This window comes from Ciona intestinalis, chromosome 11 (assembly GCF_000224145.3).
Source record: "Ciona intestinalis chromosome 11, KH, whole genome shotgun sequence".
Lineage (NCBI taxonomy): Eukaryota > Metazoa > Chordata > Ascidiacea > Phlebobranchia > Cionidae > Ciona > Ciona intestinalis.
This window is the reverse complement of record NC_020176.2, coordinates 2,459,268-2,477,692: the sequence shown is the minus strand read 5'-3', so window position 1 is coordinate 2,477,692 and position 18,425 is coordinate 2,459,268. Positions and strand designations below refer to the sequence as shown.

The 18,425-nt window shown below is 32.7% G+C and overlaps 2 protein-coding genes across 3 annotated transcripts; one reads left to right on the top strand and one right to left on the bottom strand.

Moving 5' to 3' along the window:
- Positions 1-249: 249 nt before the first annotated feature.
- Positions 250-12,167, top strand: LOC100177650. The gene is made up of 9 exons (XM_002127349.5): positions 250-2,200; positions 2,741-2,850; positions 5,833-5,920; positions 7,484-7,648; positions 8,639-8,713; positions 9,211-9,357; positions 9,719-9,927; positions 10,403-10,444; positions 10,859-12,167. Exons 1-9 carry the CDS (start codon positions 2,176-2,178, stop codon positions 10,910-10,912), a joined length of 915 nt encoding a protein of 304 aa, XP_002127385.1. The 5' UTR covers positions 250-2,175; the 3' UTR covers positions 10,913-12,167.
- Positions 12,168-12,745: 578 nt separating this feature from the next.
- On the bottom strand, positions 12,746-16,970 carry LOC108949889 (tetraspanin-18-like). 2 transcript variants are annotated; one of them, XM_018813890.2, is made up of 9 exons: positions 16,813-16,969; positions 16,260-16,386; positions 15,717-15,787; positions 15,373-15,447; positions 14,923-15,018; positions 14,249-14,491; positions 13,895-13,990; positions 13,308-13,379; positions 12,746-12,911 (listed from the first exon to the last, which is right to left on the bottom strand). In XM_018813890.2, the coding sequence occupies exons 1-9, from the start codon at positions 16,882-16,884 to the stop codon at positions 12,825-12,827; spliced, it is 939 nt and encodes a 312-aa protein (XP_018669435.1). In that variant the 5' UTR covers positions 16,885-16,969; the 3' UTR covers positions 12,746-12,824. The 2 variants fall into 2 exon arrangements, with proteins under 2 accessions (XP_018669435.1, XP_026692373.1); XM_026836572.1 differs by lacking the exon at positions 14,923-15,018 and having other exon boundaries at positions 16,813-16,970.
- Between the last annotated feature and the right edge of the window lie 1,455 nt (positions 16,971-18,425).

Below are 18,425 nucleotides of genomic sequence, written 5' to 3'. Positions count from 1 at the left end.
CCATGTTCTATGGTTACTGTTCAGTGAGCATGAGTTACGACCTGGTCTCACCTCAACAGCTTTGTTATACGTTCTTATGTTACACAGTAAACATACGAACATGTCTGTTTATGCCATTTTGCTGCTATCAACATATTATGTATATTATATTACAATAAAAAAATAATTTTTTAAAATTCACTTTATTTATCAATCAAGTTATACTTTGCACTGTTGCAAAATAAAAACATTTTTTTCACTAGATTTTTTAATATTTTTTGGTAATTTTGACATTTTGCGCATGTATGATATATGAATATACCTTTTGTTGCACAGACCAGGTTATACTTTAATTAAATTGCGAGGATAATCCTGGCTTAGTGCAACGTCATAGCGTGTTACTTACCTCAAGTTCGTAAACAATTTACGCGAGCGAGGCGTCAGGCCACCTGTCAATCAAATCAGAATGCTAAATATTTTATAAAGCGTTTTTTTTTGGGGGAAAAAGAAATATAAAACAGTGTAATCAGTTTAAAAACACTGTAACAAGGTGAATTAGGTTGATTTTTTCTTTGTCTTTGTTTTTTTTTTTGTCGATTTTTTTAGGGTATTTCGGTTTATTTATTTTAATGTAATTATCGAGTAAAATAGCATGTTATAGTAAAATTAGTAACTTTTTAGATAAAATTTTAGAATTCCTAGCATGCTAAATGCCACAGGGGCATCACTGCATGCAAGGGTTGTTCTATTTCTTAACCAATTGCCCCCAACAATGCAGTTATATCCTTTTGAGCGTTCTATTTTTGTACCAGTCCTATTCAGGGATTAAGTTTTAAGGGGCCGCTCAGGTCATGTGACTCCGTTACCGTGTACTCTCAAGTACACCCCACGTTAAAGGGGTTGCCTCTAAAACTTCAGAGTTCTTGAGTTAGTTTCGCATGATAAACTGCAAATATTTCGACCGTTTGATCTTTCCGCACCTCATTTAGTCCCGATTGCCAAACCTGATTAGTTGTTTTAAAACAAACTATCACTTCTCATATGTTGGGGTCAGGCCCTGTACAAGCTAAAACACAATACATTTGTAAGTGATATTTCCCTGTATGTTTGTTCAACAACAAGCCAACGATCGCTCCACGAAACAATGCTTGTATTGTCACATTCTTGCGTCCCCTTTCAAACCACGAGGCGTGACATTTCTCATTCCGTGTTCAAACCTATTGTCCACTGCTCCTTTCAAAGATGCATTTACCCTTTTCATACCCACAACCATGTATCTCATCATTATAATATTGAGAAAGATGTTTATTATTACTCGGCATTCAAATAGTCCAAAAATGACTCTATTTCACACATCGTACGTTTGAAAGCGCTATGTCTTTCCAAGACTTGTAATAACCCTGTATGTCAGAGCATGATTAGTTTGTGTATTATTAGTCTTATGCTCGAGGCAAAGGCAGTATCTACAATGTTTATATGTACAGATATATATATAGCAAGTTTAACATTGTCAAACTGGTTCATACGTCAGGCTGCGATTCTTTTCTCCTTACCACCCACCCACTCTATTCTTATATAGAGCAGGAATGAATTAATCAGTGACTTACGTTACACAAACAATGTTCTGTTACCCCTTCTACCAGGCCGAATGTAAATGATCTTTAAACTGCTTATTTGGTATAAAAAAACGGAATATTTCCGACGTTTCGTTCTGTTACTTCTGCTACCAAGCATGATGTAAATAATCTTTCAATGGCTCATTTGGTATAAAAAACAAAGCGTATTTTTAATGTTTTGTAACATTCTGTTACTTCTGCTATCAGGCAGAATGTATTAACAACGTTTCGTCGGAAATCAGCTACGTTTTTATATCAGATGAGCCATTAAAAGATTATTTACACAAACATTGTCCAACATGATTGTGGTATTTACCTTGCCGGAGCAATGACTTTACCCAAGAACTTGCGGTCGCTTAATATTAACTCAAGAGTTCAATTACAAGGCTTAAGCAAACTTAATCTTTCAGCAGAAACTTTCATATAGAAATATGTCAATCTTTTTTTATCCTTTTTTCTTTAGGCTTATGTGTGTAGCACGCAGGAGACTTTTAGTTGCTGCTAACTGAAAATTTTTATTTTGCAGATTAATTACTAAGAAATGTGTTTGTAATATGGGTTAAGAAAACTCTGCTTTAAGATGGTGTATTTTTATCTTGTAGTAGGTGAGGATTTTTTAGAAATTGTAATTTATTATAGCCTATCCCAGTAGCCTATATAGTTTTTATTTAAATATATGATTTTTAATTAAAACATGCAAAAAACTTTTGGGTAAGATGGATACTGTTAGCACTTTTCCACTTCTATATTTCCTAATTGTGTATAACCTTTAGCAGATAGTTTTTCAAAATTTTTCGAGTCGTGAAGATACAGTAATATATATTTTTAACTATTCTTTGTTTACTACCAAATCGGACGATAAAAGACCATCTTGCCCCAAACCTACTACATATATATATTTTATTTTACACTTATAGTTCACATAATTATTAATATATATGATTGTAAAATAAAAATTGCTACTGTAATATAAAATAAATTACTGTAAAAATTTTTTTTTAAATAATAAAAAAAGTAGGCTATTTTATTTTACAATTATATTGTGTTACAAAATTAATATAGCCTATACAACTTAAAAACAAATTCCCTTCTACGAACACCTTTTTGTGTTTAGCTAATTAAATTTTTTTGTAAAATTTCTTTAGCTGGAGTTTTGCTCCTCACATCCAGTATACATGGTTGTCCCAACTGTTCCAATGAATGTGAAGCCGGTTTTATAAACTGTGTATCGTGTACGTGTGCCCCGTCATGCGAGGTGAGCAAAAATTTGGCCAATTTTTGGATTACAATTATTAATAGGCCCATAAGTTTTTAATGGGCGTATAGGTTTTTTAATTTAACATTATATAAGTTTTTACTAATGTTTTATACATGTTTGTCCATAATTTGTTGCAATTGCAGTTGGTTTGCTCTTAATTCTGGGCTTTTTTAAAAAAAATTAATATAATCATTGTAAAATTAATGAATTTACTGTTATACGCAATGTTTTATCTTTAAAACTTAAATTTAGAGGAGTCAATATGTAAGGCCTGTGAATATAATTTATTGTTTTATAGCTAGTACTCATAAAACGTTGGCATGGGCAAATATTTATACAAAACTTTATGGTTGTATAATCATTAATCGCTTGTCTTTTGGCAAATAACCTTTCATCTCATAAGATTAGGCCGAACAAATGGGCAAGTCTTAGTAGGATAATAGTATAATATACAAATCTCTTTAGCTGGCAAAGGCTCAAGGGGAGTATGAGGTGTTTATTGAGACCTACATGCAGAACTCTGATTATTACATTGTTTTTTGGGGCAATTGCTGCAAATTGGTGAATAAAGTAAAAGGCGTAAATCATAGGGTACACATTTTTAATTAATTTCTAACAAAATTTGGAGTGATATTTTTCGTAACAAATAAGAAAATTAATTGATTAATGTGGCAAATGCAATATACTTTGACTCTGCTTGTTTGTATAGACACCTAACAGCAGGGTAAAAGAGACATTGTAAAAATGCAGTAACACTTATAGTCTTCAAACATGGGAACATATTTCACAAACATATTTTGATCTGCCAATAATTTTGGATTGATACACAACTAGCACTCATGGAACATTTTTCACATATCTTAGTTATGAGACCCAGTTATTATCCAGATATATCTCCCATACCTACACTCAGTTGCCTGCATAGTAATTTTCTATGTGATAACCGAATAATTATGAAAATTGGCATGCAGCCTGAAATGTGACACCTTGTTTTAGTTGTTATCATGTTCAATGCGAAAGGGTTTAAAATAAGTTGGTAAAAAATGTTTTGCTTAAAATTTAAAAAATTATAGAAAAAATGAAATTAAGTTGAAAAAGTTTAAATATAAAATAAAATTAAAATTATTGGAATTTTAAATTTTTGCAGGCTAGTGAACTACTACAATTTTTTCCAATTTTGTATTTCTTTCTTCCTTAACAGCTATCATTTAATCAATACATCATTATAAGTTTAACATGTACTACAACATAAATGTTAGAATTTACAGTATATTCCTTTGAAAATCCACGCACATAATGTAATGGAAATTCACCGCTTCCCTTCTTACTTAAATTGCACGTATTTCTCCTGGTACCAAGATGTCTAGGGAATTTGTAAATATATATATTTAGGTCCATTTCCAACCCTCCCAAGGGTGCCTACTTTGCAGAATAATCCCACTTTGCAAAGTCAATGCCTTTCGTGGAAAAGTTCAAGGTCTTTCCACGCTTGAACCGCGAATTAAAATGTCCGATATTTCCCAAGTGATCGCACTAAAAGGTCGGGCAATATCAAATTCCCGTACAAGTCTTGTCGACATTGATTTCTTCACCGGACTTTGTGACTTGAAAGTTGAACAAACAACTCGAGTTATCTCCAAGTGGGGTCAGATCACTTAAACATAATTGTAAGATGGTAGTTAAAGGTATCATATGTCACCGGACGTTATCTCAACCTTCTGTCCAACTCTGTGCCCGATCGAGCGATCTATAGAAAGCGTATCTAATCCCTTCTCCACAACTGCATTAAGTGGTAAACAGTGTACAATTACTTTAGATAACACAGCTGTGGATCTTGCCCATATTATACTTAATTGCCAAAAGCAATATTCTGCAGGGTATTGAATTCGTTTACCCTGAATTTGGGATTTTGCAACAAAATGCAACAAAAAAAATTATCAGAAAACAAATTTCACTTTTTTTAGAATTTTTTCTAATTTTTTGTAAATACTTCAGGTTTTCAATTTTTCAAAAATATACAACTTTAAAATTTTAAAGTTTGTTTAACCCCTTATCATTAGGACCATGGTTTGTTGAAAACCACACTTCCTATGCTTATCAGTTTATTCTCGTGCCATGCTAAATATAGCATTGCCAGAGCATTCAGCCCAAGGCTTAAAAGTTAACAAACACTGGTGTTGCTAACTAAGGCTTACAAAACCTCTAAATACCAACTCCTTTTAATCTTGCCAAGAATTTCTTAAACCAGTACAAAACATGCTCTGTACTGCTTAAACTTGTAATTGTTTAAACTAAAAAATGGTGTCTTTGTTTCATATTTTAAAGCAAACTCATAATTCAGTTATTGCCTGCAATTAATTAAACTTGAAAAATCTGTGTCTTCTTTTTCTAATTTAAACTCGGAATTTAGTTATTATGAATAGGCTAAACATCTCTTCTGTTAAAAATAATTATTATACCAACATTTCGTCTGCTAAAAAAATTTTTTATGGCATTGTAATAAGAGACTGTATCTGTCAGTCGTCAAGTGTAATTCTGCTGTTGGTAAAGATTTATGTTGGTTTAATATTAATAAGCATAGTTTATTGAACTTTTAGTTGGGTTTTCCAAAATTTTTATTTAGGTTTTACATGACTTTTTATGTAGGATTTTCATATTTTATTCTCATATTTTATTACTACAGCATAGCGAATGTCTTTTTACTCATTTTTGCTTTTTTTTTATAAACCATTAGCTTTTTATTTTATGAAGGTTTTCTAAATTATGAGCAAGTGTTGAAATTTGTTGAACATTTCCCCACTTAATAAAATCTCTCTGTGTAAACCTATCATCAAAGCACAAACGAAAATCTCCCAAGAGACTTTACTTCCCAACAGAAAACAATCTAAGTCCATTTCCAAAGCCATAGTCTGTAGTGTAGATATACATTTGGCAAACCGTGTGCATTTCCAATTTAAAAATTAACATTCTTCTTTCCAGCTCCTGCAATGTACACCCCCAAGAGAATGCGTCTTAAAAGCAACTGAATGCCATTCTCTCCCCTGCCCAAAGATGCCATCTTGCATAGGTAATTACTATCAATACCCATATGGTTCAACTCAGTGTCTCATTACCCTGTAATCTTCCATATCAAAGAAAGTATGCTGCTGGGATATTTTTACCAGATAATGGCTTTGAAAGTTGATTAGGACAAGTTTAAATGTCGTCTCTTTCAAGGTTATGTTTAACTCATGATGGTAAAGGCTTGTTTCGGAACATGACAACTAATTCTGATTAATTCAGCTGTTATATGGCCTATATATCTGGCAGGGTTTCAATTCCCAATTACACAAGTACAGCAGACACGCCTGGCTCACTTAGGGTTCGTCATATAAACAAATTACTTTGGTAGCTGTCTCTTGGCCCACGTTTTGTAAACAAACAAGCGGGAGGTATTTCTCTCTTTGATCCTCAAATTTAATGGCGCGTAACTATTGCTATTATTGGTTAATTGACCGTTACGTTGTCCTTGTGTGAGTGTGGAACATACTGTTGTTTATGCACAGTTTATACAGCAAACAAATTACTGCAAACTCAATTTACTTAAAACACTTTAAAAATTCATTATCATCGCATAGACTTTGCACTAAGTTTCGGACCAATTTTGAAAATTTGAAAATTTTACCAATTTCTGGCGACCAAGTAACTTTATCTGTGCCATTAGCCTATTATGTAGTTTTTAAAATTACAAGCCCAAAAGTAATCTGTACAATTTAACTTAATGCTACATTTCGACATGAGTAGAAGTAATGATGTTCTGTAATGCCTTGTACGTGAAAAAATACCAGTTCAACCCAGTTTTTACCAGTTGGGAAGCTGTAAACTAGCCAAGATGAATTGCCTATTATATAACCTTTGACCTTGCAGTGATAAATTCAAATATAAAAGTCAAAAAGAGGTGTTTTTGTAAAATGACACTTTTTTAGTAAATTTGTTCTTTTACCAGTTTTAACAGTTTTAATTAAAAAAAATGTTTTTGTTTAACTAACACTTTTGCAGTTTAATTTGTTCGTTTAACATTTTTTCCTCATTTTTTTATAAACTGTAATCCATAAAATTCACTTCGACTTAAAAAAAAATTGTCGTAACGTTATCCACTACTGTAGCAGAATAATTACTGGGAACTAAAATATTGAAGTTATTTAAAAAATGCGTATTTAATACTTGTATCCTGAAAAATGGGAGTGTGGCAAATTGCTAGCAGGTTGAGCTTACACAGCAATTATGCCGCGGTGTAAATTTCCTGGTCTGACTATTAAAGTTGAAAATTAAATTGCATGATTTGTATATATGGGACATATGGTTAAGAATTACGATGTAAATATATGAATTGTTTATCGCAAATGTTTAAATTTGTTGTATAAACTAAAATAATCTGATAATATTTGGTAAATGGACAGTTGTTTTTGTGTCAATCTGAATTTATTAAGGTCAAATACATTATCAAAATTTTAGGCGAAAATAAATCTATAGCAAAGGCATTTTCTAAATCTGGTTTATATATATACAAATAAATTTATGTACATTAAAAGAAAAATTTATATATATATATAATATATCATTTAGTATTTTTAACAATAACGATTTTTAGACACGTCAAAAGTGTGCGCTGGTTCTCCATTAAGAAGTGATGAAGACTCTGTGATCCAGTGTGGATCCTCCAATGTCATGTGTCCTCCAAGGTACACGTGTACTCCTGTTTCCGGACACTCAATCTCTGTCTGCTGCATGGATGCTTTCGACGGAAAAGCACAAGGTAATTAAGAAGTTGAGAACTTACTTTAAATGATCTGCTGCATAGTTTCTAAAGTGCAAAAACCAGAACCCCTTTTAATTTCGGATAAATTCTAGGGGGAAATTTCTAAGATACACTTACAAATTTAAAAGCATATTCGTAAATCATAAAGAACCTGATAAATTAAACAGTTTGTTCATTTTGCTCTGTTCATTTAATCATTTGTATAGACAAGTATTCAGGATTAAAACTGGATGCTAAAACATATGATGTCACCCCTTTTTTAAAAGCTGGGTTTGCATGGCAATTGTGCTTTAAAAATTAAAATTATTGTGCTTTTAATGTGTAAAAATTTGTGTCAAACTGTATTCTGGTGTTAACATTTTGCATTTAAAAATTTTTTTTTTTTTTTTTAAATTTTTTTTTAAGTTTTGCCAATGCCGCCTTATTTAAAAAAAAAAAAAAGGTTTGGCAATGCATGTTTTTATAAAAAAAGTGCTGTGTTTGGATTTGGTCGTAAAAACAAGTTATTTCTTTTAAACCTGACACTAAGCTTAAGTGCAAATTGCAAGTTACTTCACAGCATGCTTAGTGTCACTTTGAACATCCCCTATTGTTTGCACTGCGTTATACGCGCTCAACGGCTAACCACGTACTTAAACCTGACACTGATCGTAAGTAAAACGTGACACGAGGTTCAGGTTCACAAAATACACGCAGACTTGAGTAATTTTGCCTCGTCAGCGAAAAGATTTTCAAACTGCAAATAACACACAAAAATGTTTTTTTTCTTCTTTTATAATTAAATGTGGAAATAAATGTTTAAAACAAACAAATATAGCCAAAAAATTATTTTTGTTTAGTGTTTGCTGTGTTTTTTTGTTATATATAAAAAAAATTTTGATTTTAAGTTAAAAAAATCATAAACATTTTTTTAAATTAACCTTACCATTTTGTAAAGTTACAATAGTAAAAAAATAATTTTTTTAGCATTTTTTTTTAATTTTTTAGTTCCACCATTTCCAGAGATGAACATTTTCACCCCAATCTTATCAAGTGTCCCACCTGAAGACACAGATGAAGAATGTAAGTGTTTTTATAACAACTTACCACTTAAATAAATCCCCCTCAACCCAAATACTATGCTCTAAATACAGAATAAAACACACAAAAGTGATTTATTACTTTAAATGAAAATAAATTGTTTTTTTTAAATCAATTACTAATAAAGAGTTATAGTTTGGTGGGGTCAGATGGATACCGTTATCATTTAATATCCCATATTTTTCAAACATAATTTTAACAATTAACAACTATTCTTTAGAGTCATCAGGATATGGTTATATAATTTGGTAATAAATTCCTTATACATATATTATACAATTTGTTGGACTTGATTTTTGTCTGTTATGTGCTTCGTAGCTCTGGTTCCTGACTAAAATTCTGTAAATATTCTTTGTTTATAACCAAATAAAACAACAACAAAAAAAACGATTAAAAACCGGTCCCATCTCACCCCATTTTTTTCTCAATTTATTTATTTCATATTTTTAACATCTTTTTACAACATGTGATTCATCTAGCATGGGGCGAATGCATGGAATGTCCCCTTGACCCGTGCCAGGTTGCCTCATGCCCAGATTTCCCCGAAGCGATGTGCGTAACTAACGACTGTGACTGCTCTTCATGGTTTATTGATCACAATCAACAGAAAGTAGATTGCTACAAAAGTGAGTGGAAAAAAAGATGGTTCATTTTTTGGTATAAAAGTTGTGCAGAATTTGTTTCACTTTTTTGTAAGGAAATTTTTACCCATTAGTTGTGTAACTTGTAAAAAAGTTATGTTTTAGCACTCCCGTTTTAAACGTAAACCAGTTTAACCCTGCTTTTAATTGTCTTTATAAACAAGCAGGTCAAAATTATATTGCATTTGCCTCATTAATCAATGAGGTTTCTTATGTTTGACGACTATGAGTGTAACTATGACTAAACAATGTCACTTCAGATTTTCTTTAAAAAAATTGTTAAAAAATTAAAAACTCTAGATTTTGTTCAAAAAATTAAAAATGACTCCATGCATTTTTTACCCAGGTGATCCAGAAATGAATTTACCCCCAAATTTCAACCCCGAAATGTTTTTCACAACAACAACAAAATATCTTGCCCCCACCCCTACCCCACTGAACTCAAATTTCCCCGAAGATGGGGCCAAAGAAGGGGTAATGAGTGACGTGGTGATGTTACTTATCGTGGCATCGTGTGTGGTGTTTTTATGTGGAATCGCCATAATAATATACAGGGTAAAAATATTTATTGAAATAAAAACTGTTTGTTTAGATTTTACAGATTTTTATATTATAAAAATTGAATTTTAATTTTTCAAAATTTAGTTTTTTTTTCAAACTAAATTGATTTTTTTAACTTTTTGGTTAAAGTGTTGTTTAAAATTGCAAAATTCTTGATTTTTTAAAGAACCCAAAATTAAAGACTTATATAGTTTAACCTAAAAATGCATGAAAAATGCATTGTTTTTATGTTACAATGTGTGCAGTAAAGTCTGTAATGGTTCTTGGTTGTGCATTTTTTGGTTTTTAAGTTTAACTTTATATTTTATGCATGTCTAAATTCGCATGTGTCTTGGGCAAGGCTGCAGATTAAAATTAAAGATTTCTGTAATTTAAAAAAAAATTACATAATGAGCAAAAGTTATAAAATATATCCAAAAAACCAATTTTTTCTTTATAACAAATATTTATTACAATATATTTGATATAGGTCGTGATAAGAAGACGGAAACAAAAGAGCATGCACAATCAGGTGTGTTAACATTTTACCAAAAATTGCCTCTGAAATTGAATTTTGTTATAATAAAAAAAAAATTGAATTTTGTTATAATAAAAAAAAAATTGAATTTTGGTACAATACACTGGTTTTGAAACTTTTTTGTTATGAAAGTACAAGTGTTTGGAAAGTCACTGCACTGTTCTAATATCATTCATATTTACTGAGGGTGAGAGCCCAAGCCTGTATTGTTGCTAGTGGGAGTCCCTTTCAACATCATTTATAATTGTCATTCATATTTACCTCCTTGATGATTTATACTGAAACATCTCTGTTATAAATATGTATATGCACAGTGACTTTCCAAACACCCTGATAATGTAGTGTGGCACAAAACTCGTTTCTGTTTATTTTTCTACTTCAAAATTTTTATAATATTTCTATGTTCAGGAGAACGAGCAGTTAAAGTCGTTGAAAAATGGCGAGAAACCTCAGATCGCGTGAAAGGTGTTCCCCTTTACCCCAATCAGTCACGCATGACCGCACAACCACTGGAGCATGACATACGCCCCAAAACCCCGCTGCTCACTTTCCAGTGTTTCCAGGTGCCTTTCTCCGGGAACACTGTCTTTTTATTCTTCTTATTTTCGTCCTGTTATAAAAACGAGGTGTTCCACCGGTTTGTTACGTATTTTTATCGTTTTTTTTTATTTTGTTTTTTTATATGTGCGCTTATCAGTTCGGCTTTTTTCAAAATTTTTTTTCAAGAAAAGTTCTCGTGATATAACAAGCACGACAACTCGTACTCAATAGTTCCTTTATGTGCGTTATAGCTTGGTTTTCTAACAATCCCTAACTCTAGATAAATTTGTTCCCTCCTGAAATTCAACCCATGTAGCGAAAACAAAATTTTTTTAGTAATATTGAAAAATTATCCTGAAAAATTAATTTAAAAAAAAATATCCTGAAAATTATTTTTTTCTCCTTAAAAGGTGGTAAATTTTAAATTTTGGTGCTAACTCATGGAAAAAATTTCCTACACAATCATTGTACAATTTTTCACTTTGCGTTATTTTACACAAAAACGTAATTTTTCGATTGTTTTTATTAGGATTTGTAGAATTTTGTCAGCTGTATTACATAAGAAGCATGATTTACGTTACACTAGAGTTAAAAAACAAGCCTTACAGAATTTTTATACCTTTTTACGACAATTTTTCTATAAGTACCAGCATTGCAGTGCTTTATAAATAACTCTTATACTCTTAATGCAACTTAAATTTTGATAATTAATTAAGTTTTTAGCCTTAAATATTATCAACTTTATTGCCTTCCCAAATCAGAGCACCAGAAACTTAAGTTGTAACGTAGCACTTTTAGAGCATGTTAATGGTGTATTTATGTTCTGGTGTACCCTCGCCTTTTTCCAATTCGAGCAAATTTTATATTGTTTCTATGTATCCAACTTTTAGCTGGTGCTTCCGGACAAATCTGGATTTTTTCTGTAATTTCTCGTTTTTTTTCTTACTTTTTTAAACAGCAATTGAAAATTCGTATTATTCTTTTTCCAACTTAAAAAAAGCAATTGATAAATTGATACCTTTTGATTTTCAACAGATTTTTAGTTAATTTTTTATGGCAAAAATATTATCTTAAAACGATGTACAAGCATAGGCCAAGACGTTTTATGTTCATTTAGTTTTGCGTTGTTGTTCCTGTATATCTGCACTGTCAACAATAGAAAACTAACACACAAAGATTTTGTTTGAATTTTAGTATCAAGTTAAAATACATTATAGTTATATACATAGATTAAAAAGGTTAATTGTAACATACTTGGTAACTCGTAAGCTGGCATGAGATGCATGAACATCCGTGTTACAACGACTGTCGTTTTCCGGCCACGCGAGGATAAATTAAGTTACATTCATTCATAATTTATAGGCTTTTTTGCATGATGTAAAGTTTAATTTACAGATATATAAGCTCTTTTAAACAATGTAATAGGCTATATAAGTGGTAAAATATGTTATAAAAACTGCTGAAAAATAACAACTGATTCGGCCATACTTTACCAAGGAAGTTACAAAAATGCAGGTAGGCTATGTAGTTTGCTGGTATGTTTTTATTTTTGGACTTTTGCTATAATATACAATCGGTTTTCACGAGCAAGTAATAGCGTCGAATATTACAATATCCCCTGTATATATAATATATATATAGTCGGGTGGGAGAAGACAGGGCACCTTTAGCACGCAGTATCCAAATACCGTGTTTTCAACAATTACCAACGGTCTATCGGAGTCGTGGGGACACGATTATATAATTCTTCTAATGTTCTTTGTTTACTAACAAATTGGACGAGAAAATAGAATGAAAAGGTGTCCCATCTCCCCCCTCCCTACTATGTCGCTGTTCAAGTAACTTGTCTCATCTGGCGTCGTAAATGTCTCGCAGTATCAATACCTTTGTACAAACAGCATGTGATGATCAGTCCAAATACCTGGTATAAAAAAGAAGATTTTTCAATACAACTATTATAAGCACGAATATCCTTGCAAAGCAGTCGGGTAAAAGCATAGTATACTGAAGTGATAACTATGGTAAACGTCTGAGTGTTGGAGTAATGGGCCACCTCTGGTCTACATCTTAACCAGTACCCATATAGAAAAGTATATAAGACAGAATAGTAAATTTGCTAGTATTGCGCAACATTAATTGTAAAGCCCATATACGAACAAAAAGAAAAACAAAAATTCAAAAACAATCACCCACAAAGTTACATACGTGATAACTCGTAAGCAGGCATGAGGTGTATGAAACAGCACAACCGTGTTATACTGACTGCCGTTGCCCCGCCATGCGAGAACAAAACCAGATTCATTCATTCACAATTTACCTCAATAACCAATATTCCTATTACAAGACATCCAAGAATCCAAAAGTAAACTCCTGACTTCTTGGCACACCCCTATAATACAAATCAATACGTTTTTATTGTATAAGAATGTGGTGTTATATTGCCTACCGATGCCATTTAGGCGAAATATATAGTCTTTTAGTACATCAAATTGGTTGCGGACTTGATTTTTGTCTGTTACGTTTTCGTGGTACCAGATTCTTACTGTATTTTTTTAAATAATCGTTTAACTATGAGCACCAGATTAGGGTCAGCTTTCGTGGGTTTAGTATCCAAATATCCTGATTGTGTTTTAAACAACGGTCTATAGAAGTCGCGAGCATACGGTTTTACAATTCCGTGAATGTTCTTCGTTTAATACTAAAGGGGACGATAAAGTAGAATGAAAAGGTGTCCCATCTTTCCCCAGCCTACTATGACAGTTTCTAAAGTTATACATATAGTAAATATAATTATAACCCGTGTAAAGTATAAAGATAGATTACTTATGTTCCCAATATTGGTTAGTGCAGAAATAAACTCAGCAGCTAAATACAACATACACCATGATTACAACATGCTCCTACCTCATTGTAAAGATATTCAACAAATATGTCTGGCGTATTCGGGTTCCACTGTAAACATTTTTCCAAGTCTAAAGTGGCATCGGCCGCTTCTATTAGCTGTAATGTAAAACGTGTTTGAAGAACTGGTGTAACTTGTTATAGGCTACCTGGTATATATATATAGTTGTATACTAAGATTATTTTTTCGTTTGGAAATTTGTCGTTCAGAATAAACGAATGTGTGTAATTTATTCTTTTTGTGGCAGACAACTACAGTCGTTTTAACATGTATTTTTTCATACACCTCTCAATCGCCTCAAACCCATACCTTCCGGCCCAATTTCCAATAAACCCTAACCCTTAAGTTATACATACCGATGTCTTTAAACAGCATGCACTGGGTATGTATTGCTCCCTCGCAACCAGAAGCCATTCTCGTTCCTCATTCAACGGAGAACTGACGATTCCGTCAAGATATTTTGTTTTTTGTTTGTTTTCGATTGAATCGTTCATGTTCGTTTGTTGTCGGTTAAACGACGTTGAGGTGTTGGGGTCATGCTGTTTCACCCAGTTGCTATATTGCCAGTCTTCTGGGCCGTTTATTCCGCAGCATTTCCACTAAAGTGTTAAACTATTTAAATTAGTTATAAATGAATATTTTCTTCTTTTTTTGTGACTGATAATTTGCACAAGCTATTAGTGACCACTGGGTTGAAGCAATTGACATTGAGTATCTTGTCCATATAGGACACACACGCTCATTCATTCAATTAGACAAAGGGTATATAGTAAAAAATATAGGTTGATCGTTACTATATTTCGTCTGTTTCAGTGCATTCATTTAATGTACACCTTTTCGTTCTATTTTCTATTCCCATTAACAATTGACATTGCTTTTATTTTAAAATCGCGAAAATATATACGGTTATATAATTCAGCGAATGGATTTTGTTTACTTCCATTTAAAGTGGGACAATGAAAATGAACACATGGGCCATCTTACCCAACCTAATATGTTGTTATAATTATATGCCTGGTGTATATTATACCACAGTTTGTAGTGTGTCCCAGTTATCAGTAGTAATTCTATGTTCTTTCATATTTCCATATCTTTCTTTTAATGAAACGTCCATGTAGGCAGTTACCTACAATTAAAACGCCAAGGTTAATTTCGTGTTTTTCCATTTCATTTATATATGAGAGAGTGGGGAAGATGGGACACCTACTCGTTCTATTTTCTCGGCCCATATAAAACCGCATCCTCACGACTCAGACCGTTGTTAATTGTTAAAAATCCAGTCAGGATATTTAAATATTCTGGGCAAAAGTTGCCCCATCTTTTTCCACCCTACTATATGACTTTTTTATTGCTACATAATTTGTAGGTATATTTTATGAACCTTATATACCTCTGGGGCCTCTGGGTTATAGGCAGCAGGGCGCTAACCACTTTGCCGTTAAATTTACTTCATATATTTGGATAGTAAATCATAAATTACCTTTGGATAGTAAATAAACGCCATGATCCCTGCAGTGATCTCTGCAACGAAAACCCCCAGAACGACAAAGAAAAACTGCAACAAAAAAGTGAAATTTTTAAAACAATTCCTAATAAAAATGGGGCATTTGATTCTGATAGTAGGGCGGGGAAGTGTTTTAAACGATTAACAACGGTCCATGGGAGTCGTGAGGATACAGTTTTTACAATCCCTTGAATTGTCTTTGTTTACTACCAAATGGAACGAGAAAATAGAACGAAAAGGTCTTCTCCCGCCCTACTATATATATATATATATATATATATATATATATATATATATATATATATAGTTTTATGTGCTACCATTAAAAGTAGGCATTTGCTTTCAGTCAGTGCACCGCAGCAACCAAGTACTCCAAGAAGAAAAATCAGACCTGAAAACAATAAAGTAATTAAACAGTTATAATTTAAAATGCATAACATTTTTTTAACAAATTAATAACCCTATCCAACCCCGTGGCACAGTAATTAGTGAGCATGCCTCTAATCCAGAGACCTCCAATCCAGAGGCTATGCGGTTTCATGGCTCGTCTCTGCTACTATTGTGGGCGTATGTGCGCTTTTGCGAGACACTAACCGACAACTGCTCCAACCCAGTGGCCACTAACGGGTTGTCTAAATTGTCAGACATACAAGAATAAACAAACACCCAAAAAGTTACATACGTGGCAATTGTAAGCGGGCAGGAGGTGTATGAAACAAAACACCCGTGTTATAACGACTGTCGTTTTCCAGCCACGCCAGAATAAAGCAAGCTACATTCACCAACAAGATTGTGCAATACGAACGTTTAGGTATTTATTTGGTATACATTTTTTTTAAACCTATTAACAACCAATTCTTTACCTCCGACAAACAAAAGCAACCACACCCCAGAAAATATCGCCGAATTCGAAACTGATAATATTTGCCGAAAGCTTACTCCGTCCACAACTATCCAAACACCAACGCTGAGTAATGCCCCTCCGCCGATCTATGAAAAATGCTGTTTATATGAAACAGACCACCCGCGTGTTATAACAACTGACGTTGTCCGCCACGCCGGGATAAAACAAAGTATATTAGAGTTGGGGAAGGTGGGACACTGTTTCATTCCATCTTATCATCCCATTTGGTGGTAAAACAAATTCAATAAATTATAAAACCGTATCCTCACGACTCCCATATACCGTTGTTACCTGTTATAAACACGATCAGGATACTTGGTTGATACGTTTTAAAGGTGCACCATATTCCCAACCCTACTCTACATTCATTTATTTATTTATTCAACATATAGGCAACAAGATGTCTCGTATGTAAGAAATAGAACTCAGGACGATCACGTTTAAGAATACGGATCACGTTTAAGAATAATCTTATAAAGTAGCCTACATTCGGTTGAATTCAAATAACTTACCGAAAAAAGTAGATTAAACAGAAACATAATGTATTTGATAATCGGAAAGCAGCTTTTACCAGCAGCAGCCATTGCCTAAATAATATATCTGTGTAACTAATTACATAAAAATCAGCCAAGTTAGGTCTCGCTAAGGAACGGAACAGGCCCATAACATGCTATACAACTACCGCTAAGAGTCTAGTGTCGGCTAATTCTAAACACTATACAACAAAACACCAATTTCCAATCACCTATTCTTTCTGAAAAAGGCACTCGCACGATATTCTCTGACCTGAAATAATTTGCCCACAATTAGTTATCTTGTCTGGATATCGACCAATGTGTGATTAATTAAATAACTTGATTAAGTTATGTTCAACCAATATTCTGAACGTTGTATATACTATTTTTACATTCCAAATCAATTTATTGTCGGTAGCGGATCCATTTCCATCTATCCTTGTAGAATATCGTCTTGTCACGGCATCTTTAGTTGTCTTATATAGTGTCCGTATATTAAAATGAAAAAATATGGTCTTGTATAGTAGGGTGGGCGAAGTTGGGACCTTTAGCACATAATGTTCAAATATCCTAATCGTGTTTTAAACAATTAACAACCTTTCATGAAAGTTGTGAGGATACGGTTTTATAACTCTTAAAATATCTTTTAAAACTCTATATGATTATAAAAAAAAAACTGTTTTTTGCATACAATATACATTAAATCTAATCTTTACCGCTTTAAAGCTGATCTCAACCGTAATTTATTACACATATTTTAACATTTACAACCCGTTGAAATATTTTTATCCACGTTGCAAAAATTGAGCAAGGATGTACAGGCCAGCCAACAAGTAACTATAGCATCGGTCTGGTGCTGAATTTTCATATTTTTCTATCCGCCAGATGACGTGCTTGAGTATTTGGAAGAGATTTCTTATTTTGCATGAGTGTTGAAAACCTAGTATGCAGTGCGGTTACACAATGTATGTTTACCAGGCTTGCATAAAGTCATAGCTAATATGGTTAATAGGTAAAGTTTGCTAAAACTGCTGAGCTTCGAGTATTATGTGAATGATAGCACTGTTTGTGTTGTTTTCTAGAAAATGACAAATTTGTTTTGTACCAACAGTACAGTATATTAGCGTTGAAATTTATAAACATGAATGGCTATTTTTTATTTGGGATTATGCTTTTAATCAAGTTATTGCTCGTGTGAATGACCTACAGTGAAAGTATTCTTAACACTAAATATTAATATATTATCATTCTAAAGTTTTATTTCTGTTTTGTATGCTTTACCCTTTTAACAAAGATGCTTATCAGATTTACCCCAATATGTAATATGGTGCTCATTTATTAAAAAAATCGAAAACAACTAATTACATCAGTTATATTTAATGCGACAGATGCGCTAGCTTTTTGGCAACGAGTTGTTTAATGTCTGTTAAAGTACTAGAATTGGCTCAATTTTTCTTTCTCGTCAATTGATGTGGATTTTGATTGATAACTCATTTACCCTCTAAATAAGTGGAATTTACCCCCAGGGGTAAATTTACCCCAGTTTAAGAAATGCTGCAGTCTAATCCATATACCAAAAAACCTCTAACCCCTATAGCCATTAAGGAACC

Excerpts from the sequence above, each read along its gene's own strand:
- LOC100177650 (XM_002127349.5), top strand. The coding sequence starts at position 2,176 with ATGGTGTATTTTTATCTTGTAGTAG. Across the intron at positions 9,358-9,718 it reads GAAAGTAGATTGCTACAAAA|GTGATCCAGAAATGAATTTA; the intron begins GTGAGTGGAAAA and ends TTTTTTACCCAG. Across the intron at positions 10,445-10,858 it reads AAAAGAGCATGCACAATCAG|GAGAACGAGCAGTTAAAGTC; the intron begins GTGTGTTAACAT and ends TTCTATGTTCAG.
- LOC108949889 (XM_018813890.2), bottom strand. The coding sequence starts at position 16,884 with ATGGCTGCTGCTGGTAAAAGCTGCTTTCCGATTATCAAATACATTATG. Across the intron at positions 15,019-15,372 it reads CGTTTATTTACTATCCAAAG|GTAACTGCCTACATGGACGT; the intron begins GTAATTTATGAT and ends TTTTAATTGTAG. Across the intron at positions 13,380-13,894 it reads TTGAATATCTTTACAATGAG|GGGTGTGCCAAGAAGTCAGG; the intron begins GTAGGAGCATGT and ends TTTGTATTATAG.